The sequence below is a fragment of the Rhinolophus sinicus genome, linkage group LG06 (genome assembly GCF_036562045.2).
Source record: "Rhinolophus sinicus isolate RSC01 linkage group LG06, ASM3656204v1, whole genome shotgun sequence".
Lineage (NCBI taxonomy): Eukaryota > Metazoa > Chordata > Mammalia > Chiroptera > Rhinolophidae > Rhinolophus > Rhinolophus sinicus.
In genome coordinates this window covers 120,372,375-120,388,996 of record NC_133756.1, presented here as the reverse complement: position 1 = coordinate 120,388,996, position 16,622 = coordinate 120,372,375, and the positions used below count along the sequence as shown (strand labels likewise).

Genomic DNA, 16,622 nt, shown 5'->3' with positions numbered 1-16,622 from the left:
CACAAAAGGACCAATACTGTATGATTCCACTTACATGAGCTACCTAGAGTAATCACATTCGTGAAGACAGAAATAGAATGGTGATTGCCAGGGGGTAGGGGAGGGAAAGTTATTTAATGGGCGTAACGTGTTTTGCAAAATGACAAAGTTCTGGAGATTGACCACGTCAAGGTGGACGTACTTAACACTACTGAATTATTGACTTAAAAATGGTTAAGATGGTAAATTTTATGTTATACATACTTTACCACAATTTAAAAAAAAATTTTAACTTTAAAAAAAAATTTATTTAAGTGTGTTTCTCCAGGACCCATCAGCTCCAAGTCAAGTAGTTGTTGCTTCAATCTAGTTGTGGAGGGTGTAGCTCACAGTGGCCCATGTGGGGATCGAACTGGCAACCTTGTTAAGAGCACTGCGCTTTAACCAACTGAGCTAACCAGTTGTCCCACAATTAAACATTTTTAAATAACGTACTATAGGGGAGGGGCCGGCCCGGTGGCTCAGGCGGTTAGAGCTCCATGCTCCTAACTCCGAAGACTGCTGGTTCGATTCCCACATGGGCCAGTGGGCTCTCAATCACAAGGTTGCCGGTTTGACTCCCGCAAGGGATGGTGGGCTGCACCCCCTGCAATTAGCAACGGCAACTGGACCTGGAGCTGAGCTGCGCCCTCCACAACTAAGACTGAAAGGACAACTTGAAGCTGAACAGCACCCTCCACACTGAGATTGAAAGGACAACAACTTGACTTGGAAAAAAAGGCCTGGAAGTACGCACTGTTCCCCAACAAAATCTTTAAAAAAAAAAAAAAAAAAAAGTCCTATAGGGGGAAAAAATGAAAAAAAAAGGGGGTGGGGAGGAGGGATGGATGAACTAAATGTACCCAAATCTTGACAACTGTTAGATTTGGGTGATGGGCATATGGCAAGTTTATTGTATTATGCTTTCTACTATTGTGTGTGTTTAAAATATTCCATAATAAAAAACAATTTTACTCTCCCTTGACCTCACACTTCTTTCCAGCGACCATGCCCCTTCTCTTCATCCATTCATAGCCGAACATCTCCAAAGGGCTAACTGTGCTTTGTCTTCACCTCCCTCTCACCACCTGCCCAGACCATCTGGCTTCTGTTTCCACCCTGTCACTGACATGGTTGACAGGCAGACTTGTGCACGTGGCCAAGTCCAGCAAAATCTCCCCATCCCCGCCATGCCTCACAGTGCAGCAGCAACACCCCTCCCCCACTTAAACTCTCCCCTCCCACTCGGGCTTCACACTCCTGGTCTCCTCCACCTTCTCAGCTGCCTTTTTGCTCCTCCTCCACACCTCCCCGGCCTCTAGATAATGGAGTATACAGGGCTCAGGGCCTGGGGCTCAGTCTCACCTCTTCTTTCCCTGTGCTCTCTCCCTATGTCATCCTAGCTAGGTCCACGGTTTAAGAAACCAGCCACACCTACCAACTCCCAAATATCTCCCCAGCATGACCTCTGCTGCCCACTGGACATCTTCACCTGCACATCTGACTTATGTCCAAAACAGGTCTCTTCACCTCTGCCTCCTTGCTCTCTCCCATCCCACCAACCTGACCTTTCCCCAGTCTTCACCCATCTCGGTAACATCACCATCCATCACTTGGTTCTTCAAGTGAGAAACCTGGGAACCGTCCTTGTTTTCCCTCTCGCTCATCCTCTCACTCATCAGAAATCCTATCATTTCTACCTCCCAAATATCTCCAAGAGTTCATGCAACTCTTCTGCTCTCGCCTTAGCCCAGGTGCCACCATCTCCTGTCTGAGGGGCCGTAGCCTCCAACGTGTCGGCCTGCCTCCTCTCAGCCCCTTCACTCATTCCCCACAAACACTCCGCAGCCAGAGCCATCTTTCAAAATCATAAATTGAACCATGTCTCTTCCCTGACCGAACCATCAGGGTCTTCCCATGACAGCATCACACGCAGTGTCATGTGCTCACACGTCACATTGTCACAACCATTACACGTAACATCACACATTCAATGTCAAGCGCAGGGTCACATAGCATCACACACTGGTTTTCATGAACTTTTGATGTCACTCAATGGCATACCCGCCTCATTCTCTCATATGCGTGGGGCACACACTTGGTTTCACAATTCAGTGTCGAACACTTGAGTCACAAACTCGAGACCATACGTGTTACTACATAGTGTTATTTATCCATAGTTACATATTTGTTCCTCATGGTGTCACACCCTCAGTGTCACACACTTGGTATCACCCAGCATCACACAATCAGTATCACCCAGTATCACAATGTCACATACTCCGCGGTACAGCCACTGTCTCACACAGTCTCCAACTGACTGTGTGTCTCACACAGTCAGTCACACACTTGGTATCACTCACTGTCACACCCAGTGTTGCACTCAATGGCTCAGCCATTCTCCACACAGTATCCCATGATTGAGGTCACATCCTTGATGTCACACGATGTCACACACTCAGGACACCCCCTGCCCCACAGTCAGTGTCTCAGTGGCACCTCGGCATCACCCTGAGGCCCACAAGCTCCCCTCTCCCCCACCCACAGGGCACAATCGCCAGAGCTGCTGCCCCATGTCAAGGTTGTTTCCTGTTGTTGTGCTCCAAGTCCTCGGCCACTGCTTGTTCCTTCAAGGATTTCCTGTTGTCAGGCTCCCCGTCAGGCCTGGCCCTGCCTGGGAGACACAGCCCGAAGCCCGGGAGCCGGCCAGCAGGAACCCTGGGCCCCTCTGCCCCACTCATGCTGGCTGGACCCATGGGATTTCCCCCCATTCAATCACCCCGGGATTGTGCTGGCTCCACTGAAAGGGCGTCTGGGGCCTGCCCCCTCCCAGGGTGCCTAGGCCTGTGTTCAATGGCACACCCTCGGGTAGCCTGGAAGAAGCTGACATTGTCCTATAGTCAGGGACAAGACACGGGTCCAAGGGCTCAGTCTGAGGCTGCTGGGAGCCAGCGGAAGGGAACAGACTGTGGGTGGGAGGACGGGGTGAGGGGGTTTGAGAGTTAGAAGCCAGCTGAGAGTAGGAAATAGGAGGAAGAGGAAGAAAAAGCATCACAGGTCAGGGCACCACACAGGAGCCAAGGCTTGGATGCAGGAAGCCAGGAGAGGAGAGCCAACAAGGATGAAGAGAGGAACGTGAAAGAGGAGGAGGTTATGTTGTGGGATTTGGAGAAAACCCAGTTTCTCTCCTGTCAGCTCCCTCCTCTCCCCCAAACAAGCATTCAAATTCTGGCTCCAAGCAGAAGCCTCAGGGCACGCCCTTCCTGCCCTGCCTTCGGGGGCCCCACAGATTGCCCCCAACAGATGCCAAGCCCCCTCACCTCCTGCCCCAGGCCAGCCCGCAGGAAGGACACGCAGAGGCCAGCACACGCTCCCCACACTGCCTGAGATAAATATTTCCCGGGAAACGGAACTTGTTCTCTTTGTGTTTACAGCCAAGGACCAGGCAGGGTGGTGGGGGAGGGGCCCGCTGGAGGACTCTTGTCCTTGGTCCACGGCATCTAGCCCAGCACTGCTGCAGCCCTGCCTTCTGTGTGCCCAGCCAGTCCTTGCTTCTCTCTGAGCCTCCACTGCAAGCCCTGGAGGGGGCGGGTCCTCGCTGAGCCTCGGCCTGCCCACCAGCCTCACGCAGGCTCCGTGCTATCTTCTCTGGGTGTGAGTCCCTGGTACTGGATGCCTCCCCATTCGGTCTCTGACGGCAAGGCCTGCATCTGCCCATCTCTGCCTTTCCTCATCTATCAGGGGTGTGGACAGACAGATGGACAGAGAGACAGAGAGACAGGCTGGGGTGGCAGCTGAGACCGCCTCCCTGCCTCCAAGTCCCCGCACACTCTAGGCCTGTGCAGCCCAACAGGTGGGCACAGACAGATGGCATGGCCTCGGGGCCCTTATGGATGCCAGATGCTATGGCCAAGTTGTTGGCAGCAGCTCCCTCGGGGCCATGAGGGCATCATCGAAGCCACTTGCTTCTGATGTGCAGAATCCAGGAGGAGGCTGGCACATCTGCCAGTTATGAGCACTCAAGAATTTTAACTACGGGCAAGAAAAGTCTGCCTGCAGCAAGCAACCCTTCCAGCCTCACCCCAATGCTTCCTGCAGGTACTTGAGCTCCAGTGGCACATTGGCCCTTCTCCCAGAGAGACCCACAGCACATACCCTGCATGTCCTTGCACAAGCAGCTCTTTTCACTTGCAAAGCCTTTCTCAACCCCCATGGAAATCCTACCTTAAATGACCACCTGGCTCCTGGCACTGCCTATCACTATCACAGCATGCGGGGTCCACTTCCTCACCACTGGTGGCCTCAGCCTCCCCCCAGCCTCTGAGACCAAGCGTTCCTCAGCTCAGGACTCAGGGGCAGAGAGGTTTTGGGAACTAGGTTCTCAACACAGAGCCAGCTTTCTGGAGCCGAGTCTTGTTCCAGGCTCCCCTAGCTGCTGTTCCCAGTCCTGTGCTGGTCCTCGTTGCCCTCAGGTGGTCCTCTCAGAAGCTGACTATCAGAAGCTCCTCTGACTGTCCAGCTGATCTCTGGCCTCATCAGTCGGTGGCCTTGGCCCTCCCCATCCTCCAAAGTTCCAGGAAGTCTCTAAGACTGCCACCAATCCAGCAACTGCCCCCTTCTTGGAACTGCTCCAACCCCCTCACAACCATTCTCATTCAATCAAGAAGTATTTATTGAGCATCTACTATATACTGGGCTTAAGCCAGGCCCCATGTGGGCCCAGGAGAGACAAAGGAAACAGTCTTGGTTCCTACGCCCCAGGTGTTTACAACAACATGGGAAAGGATATATAACTACATGGGGTAACAAATTACCTGACTGAAAGCTCAGAAAAGCTTGGGGGCTGTGAGTACCCAGGAAAGAGGGGAGACTGATTTGACCTGAGGTAGAGGGAGCAATCTGAGAGGACTTCACAGAGGAGGTGACAACTAATCTGGGGCTTAAAAAGGGAGTCGGTGGAGAAAAAAGGGAAAGGTACTCCAGAGAGAGTGGTCAGTGTGAGCAAAGGCAGGGAAGCCTGGAAGAGCTGGTGTCCTGGGGAGTGAGCACTGCCATGTCTGGGGGCAAACAGTGGACATGAGGGGGCCCTGCCAGCCGGCAATGACATGCCAAGGGGTGTGGTCTTTACTTCTTCCATGCGCAGCAACAGGGGAACCAGTGCTGCTAGGCTGCGCATCCGGGTACTCACTGTGGAGACCTGTGCCCTTGTTTACGTCTGCCTCTCTCCTAGCCCGCAACCCAGCTAGGGCTCCTAAGTCCCCGTCTGGGCCCTGAGAGCCAGCACAGAGAGGGCATGGACCCACTGTGCTCAGTTCACTGAGTGAACTGCTTCGGCCCTGACCTCCAGAGGGAGTCATGGCCCTGGCCCCCGAACACAGATTCCAGACTGACCCCGAAGAGCTCCTCCCCCAGGTTGGCTGGCTGGCACAGGGGCCAGGGAGCCATCCCAGAGGGTGTGCTAAACAGACCACCGCTAGGTGGGATAGGTGCCGGCAGCCCTGCTCCCTGGCTGTGGTGCTGCCAGTGCTAGGAAAACGTGCTGTGCTCACAGACGTTCCATGAACCCAGCCCAGCCCTGGGGTACACCCTGTCTCATAGGGCACACAGCCTAGTCCTGGCTCCAAGGAGCTCACCCTTGAGGGAAGCAGGGAGGGTGCCAATTCCCTCCAGGACCTGCTGCGGGCCAGGCCTGAGCCAGGCACCTCACACATACTGTCCTTGTGACGTCTTCCAGCAGCTCTGCTGTGATTATGTCCAATAAGTGTGATTATGCCTAATAATGATGGAGCTTCTTATCCCCTTGACAGGTGAGGAAATTGACACTCAGGCCAGTTAAGGGACTGGCCCAAGATCACACACCTAGGAATTAGTGAAGCTGGGACTTGAACTCATGCCCATCCGACCCCATGGTCTGCCCATTAGATGAGGCCATCTTGTCTCCCCAGCCTCCACCCTGACAGGAGGGCTCCCCATCACCCCCCATCCCTCTTCTCTCTTTCCTTCCAGCTGTGCCTATAGTCGGAGCAACAGCCGTCCCTTCTCTCTCCAGTGCTGTCTTTTCTATGTTGGGGAATCCCCGAGGGTGGCAACCCATCTCTCCCAGCAGGACCGAACGTGGGCCTGGACACTCAGCATAGGGTGCTAACTAGACCCACAAATAGAACTGGCTCTGCCAAGGGGCCAGGCAGACACCTGCCATCTTCTGGGTGGGTGTTTGTGGGGGGCAGGGTGGAAGGGGTCATAGCCTAAGATCCTCAGTCTGAGGGAGGGGGCGGCCGGACCCAGACAAAGGAAAAGTGGAAAGAGAACAGAGGCAAAGGAAGCAAATGGGGACGATGCAGGAATGCACCACGGTGAGGATGAGCTTGCGGAGCTAGGCAGGAGGGCCGAGCCTGACCATGCACAGAAGCAGGGCCAAGGGCCTAGGCAAAGGGCCCGTGAACAGAGGCACAAACAAGGAGCCTGAGCCTGGCTCCTTTCCTTGAGGCCCAGCTCCCGTCGCCCAGGAGGGTCTCAGCTTCTCCAAAGCTCTCTCCCCTCACGGCTTCCTGGGAGGATGACAAATACAGTCTTTCCTGGCAGGTGGCAGTGGCTGCTGACACACTGCTGGCTCCCAGGAACGCCATCTGTCCTAGCTCTGGGGGAGCTTCCCCCGCCCTTGAAATGCCATGGCCCTAAATAAATTAATAATGACTTTCCAGGACCCCCTCCTCAGTCCCTTCCCCAGCTCCCATCTGTAGGGACATTTTCAGGGCTTGCCCCACGTCCCAGCTGTGAGCCCATGCTGCCTCCCTACCCCCCCCACCCCGTGCCCCAGGCCCTGTGTGGGCATCTTTCCCATCTTACAGGAGGACAGGGAGAGAGCGAGGGTTGGGCATGAGCCACATCTGGTCTCCACTCTCAGCCCTGCCCCTGACTCACTCAGTGTGTGACCCCACTAGGCCTCAGCTGCCCCAAATGTGAAAGGAGAAGAACAGCGTCTGCCTCACAGGGCGGCTGTGAGGATTAAACAGGGAAGTGTGTTAAAGCTCCTGGCACAGAGGAGCAGCTCGTACAGCAGCAGTAGCCCTCCCCTTCCTCTCAACCAGGGGTGGGCACAAGTGTGGGCTCATGTCGGTCTTGCTGCTTGGTCCATTTTACACACACCCCTCTTCTGTGCCAACCACCCCCCCATTTCAAGTTCCCTCTGAACTCTGTAGATTCCTACAAGGCACCCAAAGGCGCTGGCAGGGGCTAGGGATGGCACCCCTCATCTCAAAGGAAATGAATGCACTCAGACTCAGAAATGAAAACCATCACAGTCCCTGGGCTCAAGTTGCTCACAATTCAGAGGGAAAGACATACAGAGTCACATAACGGAGCAAATAGGGCGCCAATGGCACAGACAACAGAATGCCCCCCCAGTGTCTGACAGCCAGGGCAGGAGAGCTCAGAGGAGGGAGTGCGAGGGGCACGGAAAGCTTCCTGGAGGAGGGGAGGCTAGAGCTGAGCCCAGAAGGATTTGGGAAGCTGAGGCAGGAAGAGGCCGGCAGGAGTGGTTCTGGGGAGGCAAGAACGGATGGAGCGAGGCTGCAGCCTGACTGGGGCCGCAGAGGGAGCAGGGGGTTGGGTTACATGGAGAAGTTTTTAGCAGAACAGTGACAAGCTCAGGTTTGTGTGTTAGAAAGCACCTTCTGGCAGCCACATAGAAGATGGGGGCAACTAAAAGCAGACAGCAGTGAGCCGTCCAGGAGTAGGATGACAAGTTCCGGACGAGGGCAGGCAGCGACGATGAAGAGGAGGAGAGGAATTCAAGAAATACTTCGGGTAGAGAATCAATGGAGAATCGTTGGATGAGGGTGGGGAGGATGAGGAAGGAGTTTGAAATGACTCCCGGAGGACATGGAAGGAGGCCAGTCCTCTGTGGGAAGGAACCCCCCGTGGGGAAGCACAGTGGGGGAGGTAGTCTTGGGAGGGGGTGACCCTAGGCTGGAGGGGGTAGGGCTGGGATTCGGCTCCAGCCTCCAGGTCCTCCCAGGGTTGGAGGCAATGCTCAGACTGACCCCCAGCCTGTGCCCCCATACCCCCAAGCCCACCCACTCCTCCGTCTGCTGAGCTCTCACCTCCAGTCGGACGTCTCTACTTCTTGGGGGCACTGGCTCCTGTGCAAGGAGGTCCTGGCTGGCTGCAGAGACAAGAAGTCCAGGGGCTCAGGCCTACCCGTTCTTCTCCCCTTCTCCCCAGCCTGCCCCACTCCCAGTCCCTAGTGTTCCACAGGAGGCCTGGGCCATGGAGTCTTGCCTGATTGTACCTTGCTCTTTCCCCACACTCCCTTCTTGTTTTCTGCTTCCTTGGGCACCACTATCTATGGCATTTTCTCTGCCCCTCAACTCTGAACACAGAGCCAAGCTGTTCCTTTCAGCCTGGGGCTCCTCAGAAGTAGAATCTACCACATTTTTACCCTTTCCCAGGGAGCTTCTGCTTCTCTCCAGGGAACTTCACTGCCCTTCTCTAAGCCTCAGTTTCCCCATCTATAAAATGGGATTTGTAGTATCAAGCTCACATAGTCGTGGGCTAGACTCTCAGCTGGGGTTGCTATGAATCCTAAATGAATGCGATCATGTGTATGAGCCCCCAATCCCAGCCTGGTGCCCAGTTGTCTGGGCTCCGATTGGACGCCCCCAACCTGCGTCTCATCAGCAACATTTCCATAGCTCCTCGAACACTAGTGGCTATACCAGGGACCTGCTCACTCGATCTCTGGGACCCCACCACCCAGGTGGTGTCCAGAAACCCCAGCCTCCCCCAAGCACTGCCCAAGGGCTGGCTACGCCCCCCCACCTCCACCAATATGTGCGCCCAGGCATGGCACAGGCACAGGCGGCGGGATATTCTGAGCCTGGCTTCATTCCCGTCAGCTGCTGGCCGCCATGCCAGCCTGGCGCGAGCGCAGGGGCTGATTTGATTTGGCAGCTTTGAAAGCATGTGGTGGGGACGGGGAAGGGGCGGGGGAAGGGGAGGGGGAATGAGACACCCATTCTTGCTAGGAAATAAACAGCCTCAGGTACTCAGAGAACTTAGGGGAGGGCACAGTCTGGTATGGGAGGTGGTTCTGTGTTCCCTGCCTGGTGCCCCCTCTTCTTACCCAGGCCCTGGCTGCCTGCCCATGACTGCTGGAATCTATGGCTCTCCTAGGGTCACCAAAGGGGTGACAGCAGCTGCACCTGGTGTGTGGATGCTTGTGGTACAGCTGTGGCAGGGTGTCTGGTTGTCCCACATGCCTGTGTCTTGTGGGGTCTTCCTGCTCAGCCATGCTTGCATCTGGGCCCGAGCGTCGCCCAGCATGACTGGGTCTGGATGCAGGACAATGGTCTATATGTGGCCATCTCCCAGGGTGACAGTGGCCACATGGCTGAGCTTCCATGGGGGACTAACTGCAGCCCAGGGCACGACAAGTTCATCCATGTGCCTGAGTCCGCTGTAGGGCTGGTGTGCATTGGCTCTGACCCGTTCCTTCCCTCTGTGCAATGACCCTGTTAGCCTAGCCGTGTCCGGCAGAGGAAATGACGAGGGCCCAGATAAGTGTCTGACCCCAGGGCCCATCCCTTTTGTCCACAAGCCTGAGCCTCCTTTTCCACATTGGCCTCTGAGGCCCCACCCACTGTCCCAGGACAGCCCCCCCCTTCTCTAAGAGGGGCAGCTACTTTCACTTGATTCCCCAACTGCCCCGTGCCCTGTGGTTCTGTGTGTCCGACTGTAAACATGGGGAAAGGTGGACAGGTGGAGGGGCACCTCAGCTAGGCATTCGCAGCTCCTCCATAAGCCCACCTCCTGCCTACTCCCCGTCAGAGCTGGCCAGCTCATTCCTCCCAGAGCCTGGGGTACCTACACCACCCCAGTAACATGCTGCTGGCGCCCTGGGGACCTGGCTCCACAGCCTCCAGTGAGAGAACTGCTGCTGTGAGGTCAGGAGCTCTGATTCCCTGCCCTCGGCGCTGAGAGGTCCAAGGTGTGGGGCAGACCAGGATCCTAAGTCCCAAAGGGCCCACAGGCCAGGACTGTGTCCCAGCCACCAGCCAGAAGGTCAGGGTAGGGTGGAGCCTGCTTTGGGGAAGACGCAATGTCTCATCTGTCACCGCCTCCCCATTGTCCCACTGTCCTCTGGGGACCTCAGGGCCTTCCCCACCCAGCCACAGGAAGCTGAGGCCCTCCTGGAGACAGAAGGAGGGAACACTGAAGGAGGTGCTCCAGGACTCGGGGGACTCAGCCAGGCCCTTGAAGTCACAGAGGGAACTCATACAACTCAGTTGGGACAAAGGGGCTAGTGGGATGGAGACAGTCTACAGGGAGATTCTGGGGGACTTCCTGGAAAAGATGTGTGGTACCTTAAAGGAAAAGAACACAGGTGCCAGGACAGCCTCCTAACTATGAGATATCGGTTTTCACCTGGGACTTGTATGTACTCATGTATGTACTTGCATGTGTCCACGTGTGCATGGGTACACATTCCAGTCATGGAGTCCCAAGGGCAGGGTATGCCCAAGGAGGGGTCAGCCAGGCAGCAGGCACAGTGACACAGAGGACAGTAGTCTGGGCAAAGAAGAGGAAGGGAGACCAGCTCAGGGCTGAGGGGAGAAGCCTGTCAGGTTGGTCTGTCCTCAAACCCAAGACTCAGGCCACCAAGGGCAGTGTGCTTCCGTGACCTGGGCCCTGCCACAACCTCCTGTGCAACTTCCCCTCCGGAGACCTTCCCCTTGCGGAGCTACCTTCCTCACCGGAAGAATGAAAGAGTTGGACTTGATGATATAGGGCCCTTCCAAGTCTAACAATCTTTTGAGAGAGACTGACACAAAAAGACAGAGACAGAGGCTTTACCAGGGTGGGGCGAGAGTCCAAGGGAAGCAGCGATGAGAGTAAAGGGTGGGGCAGCAGGAAGAAGAGAGTGATGCAGTGAAAAGAGAGGAGGCCCACTGTGGGTTGGGCAGCTGGGGCGGGGCTCCCTGCTGGGGGCCCTACCCTCAGGGCCAAGACAGAAGGTGGTAGACAATGGAGCCTTGTGGATGACAGGGAGCAGCTGTTGCCACCCCATCTGCCTTCTGGCCTGTGGGAGGAGAAAGATGGAGGAGTGACAGACAGGGCTCTGCCACCCCTTAACCTTCCTCTCCTCTCCCCCGCTCCTGCTCCCCAGGTGTTCCAGGGGAAAGAGGAGAACTGCAGGCAATGGGGAGCACCCAGGACCAGGAATCAGGAAGGCAGGTTTCAGGTCCTGCCAGTGCTGTGTGACCTGCGCCCACTCCGAGCCTCTGTCACCTAATCTGTGAACCCTCCAGGCTGGGACTCTCGTAGTGGTCCCGGGCTTCTGAGGGACCCAGCCGGGACAGGCTCTCTAAAGGGCTGAGATCCTTCTCTCCTGCCTGGATGTTCCTTCCCCAACTCTGGCGTGGGTGCTGAGGCACAATTTAAGAGGCAGCAAGCCATTGGACAGATGGGCTGGCTTTGTGCCAGGCTGGGCTGTGGGCCCATGCCACCGGGGAGCACCAGTCATCAGCTCTCCAGGCATCCTGGCCTGGGACCCCATTTCCTTAAGCCTTTCTCACAGTCCTCCCCAGGGCAGGAGCAGGGTCCTCCCTCCTCAGCCTGCACTCAAGGGGTGCTGCTGGGTCACCAGCCAATGCCCACACGACCCTTCTGGCCGCCCTGGCCTCTGCCCTAGTCAGAGGCCCTTGGACTTGGGGACCTCACAGGCAGGGGTTTGTACGTTTCCATGTCTGTGTCCAGGAAGTGTTCATGTCCTGTTTTCCCCCTCAGGCTGGGGCTGCCTGGGAGGGGGTGGGGGTGAGCAGGCCTCTCCTTCCTCCACTGTCAACATTTCTGCCCAGAGACTTTAGGGGCTGGGAGGCAAGGGCACTCTTCTTTCTGCCATAATTCTGAAATGGTTGAGGAATGGAGATAGGGGAACGAAGGAAATGACCCCTTACCCTGCAAGCTTACGGAGTAGCAGGTCTCACAGATACATACACAGCAATTGTGTTGTGGCAGGAGACAAAGCCCGGGGGAGCCAGGTTGAGAGGGTCTCCATCACCCCTAATGCCAGCCCGGCCCCTCCTTCTGTCCCTCACTGGGGGTGGGGGCCTCCCACTACCCCAAGCTATCTGTCTCCATTGCTTCTTGTTCTGTTTTAATAACTGAACATCACCGTTAACAAGGCAGGTGGTTGCAGCTCTTCCTAGCAGCCCCATTTAGAATCATTGAATCATCAAATCATCAAATCCTAGAATCCTGGATTCACAGAATGTCTGCATCTTTGGCTCCTGGAGCCTCAGCATCTTAAAGTCACAGAATGTCAGAATCACACCACCACACAGCCCTGGCTGGAAGCTGAGAGCTGAGGACGGCTCAAACCCCATACACCGACAATGCTGGATTCTTAGTCACCTGTCCTTAGAGCTCATACAGCCCCCTGGAGATAGTGACCCCAACTTCCTCCTGTTACAGGTGAGAAGACGCAGCCCAGAAAATGGTCTATGCAAGATCGTGAGAGTGAGAGCTAAGTAGAGCCCAGTCCCAAGATTGCAAGATGGGACCTTAACATTCTGGTGTTCTGGAAACTGCGCAACTTGCCTGAAAGTTCCCCTCAGCTCCTGCAACTTCCTCACCGTTCCCCCTCCCCTACCTCTGTACCGAGGCCCCCCAACTAATGGCAACTACAGATGGGAGGAGCTCAAGGGACCAACTGCCTCAGATGGGGGACAGAAAAAGTAAAATACCTGCCACCTGAAGCCAGCAGCCAAGGGACAGGCTCCCCACAGGAAGCGCCCTGAACACAAGACCAAAGGTCCTGGAGCCCCTGGGGTCCAGCCTCAGAGGCAGCAGCTTCTAGGGCTGGATCCAAATTGGAGGGAAGCGGTGGAGGCTTACAAGTGGTCTTAGAACCATCACGTATGTTTAGCATTTTCATAAATTTACATTTTAACTAGTTTTGGAATGCATTCATACAGTTTGGATTTGAATTTTATTAAATATTACATTTCACAGATTGTTTTAATTTTCGAATTCTGAACATTCTTCCCAGGGCAGATCCAAGTATGCGTGCTACAGAGGATGACGCAGCAGCCCGAGCACGGGCCAGGTCTCCTGGTCTCCATTTAGCCTTAAAGCTCCCGACCTAAGAGGCCTTCCTTGAGACTGGCTGGTCTTTAGTGGGCCCTGACACAGGTCCAGGCATCTGCCCTCAAACCCTGTCTTCCCTCTCATGTCCTCTCTGACAGTGGGGTGGCGTTCTCTCTCTCCCTTCACCTCTATAGATGACCAGCTCCCTCCTTTACCCCTCACCCCTCTGTCCCTTCCCCTCCCTCCTTGACATTTCCCTGTCAGCGTCATCACTCCTGGTCTGAACCACACTGCACCAGTCTCCACACCGGCAGCCCAGCCTCCCCACTCATCCCTCCTATGTGCTCTCTACCCCTGGGCCCAGTGGGCTCCCTAATATACAGGTCTGAGCCGTCCCAGCCCTGCTTTCAACACTTTGCCCAGGGCCCAGTTCCCTCAGGAAAAAGACCAAATTCCTTGACATGGCTTATAAGTCTTGCACAGTTTGGCCCCTGCCAGCCTCGCCAGCCTCGTGTCTTCATGCTTTACCCCTACACCCCCCCATCCAATCCCACCGACTCAGCCACCCTGACAGTCCAGGATCCAGCTCCAAGGGAACTGCAGAACCACACTTTCCTCCCTCTGTCTGTCACCAGCCAGCCTTCACATTCACCATTTCTCTCCTTCTCTCAGCCCAGAACCTTCTCCTGGCTCATCCCTTCCTTCTCAGTTTAGATATGTTTCCTCCTGGAAGCTCCCCAACTTGCCCCTCTCTCCCACTCTGGGCTGAATTAGGGGTCTCAGCTCTGTCCCACCCTGGTTCCCAAGTTTTTTCCAGCATGGCACTCACCACACAATCTACTAGCATCAATCTTTGTCTGTGCCCCCTCCCCTCCCCCACCCCCTGCCCGTCGTCAGTCCTGGTACCTAGATCTCTCTACCCGCCCTGGAGCATACACATTGTCACTCGGACTTGGGGTCATGTGTGGCAGAACTTTAAGGCACACGTCATGCTCATCTCTACCTTCCCTCTCTGTTAGACATATAGTAGATTCTCACTTAACGTCCACTTGTGAGGGCTTGGCAGCACACAGGCAGGGCTGGGGTGCTCAGAGGAAGTGAGAATCCCTGGGCTGGGCTGGGGGCTTTCTGGAGGAAGCATCTAGGAGGATCCTCTATGTGTCAGTCCTAAGACAGCGACAGAGGATAGGCCACAGCAAGTCCCCAGCCCAGACTTAGGGGCATCAAAGCAAACAATCAGAGAGGTACCAGAGTCCGCAATGTCCAGGGCCCAGAATAGGGCCACTGGAGGGGTTGGCAGTGCCTTCAAAGAGGCTTCCTGAAGAGAGGGTACTTCTGGCTGGTTTGGGGCAGGGAAGAAGTTAGAGATGAATCAGGATGGAGAAAATGGAGAGATAGAGACGTGGAAGAGAAAGCTCTGTCCCTTCTTGTCCTTCACCCCGGAGAGAAAAGGGAGGGGAAAGGTGGACAGCAGGAGGTGCAAAGCAGGCCACGGCCGAATGGAAATATAACATCAAGCCGACACCATGGCCAGGGTGGCTATGGATGGCGGGGGCTGGCAGGGAGCAGGTCCCCAGCTGTGGCTGGGAAACGTTTCCTGTCTCCTAGCCAGAGGGGTCATTAATAATCATTTACCCGCCACAGGCAGCACGGAGGCCAGCCAGGAAGCAGCATGGTGCTGGGGCCAGAGCCCAGCCTGGTGGCCAAGCGCGCTGTATTCTGAGACCAGCCCTGCCACTTTGCTGTGAAACTTGGACACGTCACCTGACCTCTCCTGGTCTCTGGTAAGGCTGGTAAAAGGAGGGTCTAAAAAGAGGAGGCTGCCTAAAGACCCCCACCCACCCTAGTCTGGGCCTCAGTTTCCTTAGATGGCAATTGGGCTGCCAACCCTACAGGGGGTTATGGACATCTGATGATTAATATGAACATCTGGACGATGGCAAGTCCAGCTCAGGACACCTGGGATGGGCAGACCCCACCCAGTGTCTTAAGAGAAGCCTTATAGAACCAAGTGCACGTCAGGCTGGGAAACACATAAGGGAGAGCCATCTGCCCAGGGCCTGGGGGCTGACAGTGTGGCTGAGCCAGGAAGACGGGGTTCCTCAGACACAGGAGGTAGGAGCCCCAGGAGGCTGATTTTGTCACTGCTCTGACCCTAGCACTTACAATTGTGCCTGACTGGTACATAACAGATACTTGATAAATGCTTTTAGACAAATGAATGAGCTAATCTGTCAAATGACACATTTGTTTAAGGAGCTTTGAATTTGGAAAGAGCTGCCTAAAAGATGATGATGATGGGGGCGGCCGGTTAGCTCAGTTGGTTAGAGCGCGGTGCTCTTAACACCAAGGTTGCTTGTTTGATCCCCGCATGGGCCACTGTGAGCTGCGCCCCCCACAACTAGCTTGAAACAATACTTGACTTGGAGCTGATAGGTTCTGGAAAAACACACTTAAAATAAATTTTAAAAGTTAAAAAAAAAAAAAAAAAGATGATGATGATGAGAATGACGATGATTCTGGCCAGAGACAATGGGACGGGCAAAGGGCTTGGACGTGAAGGGTGAGGAGGCTGGAGGCCCAGGGACGGCCATCCAAAGCCAGACAGCAGTGCTTGGAAAGGACCAGCTGCATTCCATATCCCTGTTTCTGGCTGGGTCAGAATCTTCCTCAGCCCCAGGCCACATTTCTGTTTACCGAACACCCCCTTCAAGGCCCAGCTCAAGCCCACTCACTTCAGAGACACTTCTGAAGGGCCCCCCGGCCCCTTCCCCTGACTGACTCTGATAGTCTCTGTACTTTCCAACTGTAAGGAGTCCTCGCTTTTCACGTTCTTCAATACCTGTTGGCAGACTGTCTGCTAAGGTTTCCTCATTCCTTTCTCTGAAGGGTACAACCTGGATTCTCCTATTGACTGGATCTCTCCCATCAGACTAGCGGGTCCCCAAAGGAGTGATCACGCTCCCCTTTTCAGATAAGGCTCTCTGCGAGGACAGGGACTATTCCCCCCATCAGATGTGAAGTCAACAAAAGTGGAAACAGACTGAGGTCTTCCTGGTTGTTTCCCAGCCTGGGGACTCTCCCTGGGGGCCACACAGAGAAGGGAAGAAGACAGGCCAGCATACAGAAGGGGGTACTTCGCTGCTCAGCACCCCAGAGATGATGTGGCCACCCAGGGGCCTAAGCCCTCGCCCAACGCCAAGCCTGGCCCAAGGTGCTCTTGCACCAAGGAAGTGCCACTGGGGGTACCACCCGGGCCTCACTGCCTGTGCCCGGACCCCTCCTTTTTGTAGAGCACTGTGACGTGGCAGGAAACACAGTGACCCTGCGACACGTGCATCCTCTCTCCACCCCCTTCCAAATCCCGGCCCCAAACATGAGACAGGCTAAGAGGAAAAGAACAAAGGTTCCCGACTGCGACATCGCCCAACGCCTGCTTGTCCAGGCCCTGCTCAGCCGGAAACCCAAGACAAAGGCCTTGGTCAAAGCAAGGGGGATGAAGGGCAAAGGGTAGA

General features: G+C 55.3%; 1 protein-coding gene across 5 annotated transcripts in view; it reads right to left on the bottom strand.

Moving 5' to 3' along the window:
• Window positions 1–16,622, bottom strand: part of PDE2A (phosphodiesterase 2A) — a 92,757-nt gene that overhangs the window by 42,960 nt on the left and 33,175 nt on the right. For 3 of the 5 annotated variants that reach the window (XM_019744352.2, XM_074335823.1, XM_074335825.1), the window contains exon 3: window positions 8,121–8,182. The exons of the other annotated variants lie outside the window; for them this stretch is intronic. In XM_019744352.2, coding sequence (XP_019599911.2) covers window positions 8,121–8,182 — 62 coding nt within the window. The remainder of the gene's footprint in view (window positions 1–8,120; window positions 8,183–16,622) is intronic. 5 annotated transcript variants of the gene reach the window in all.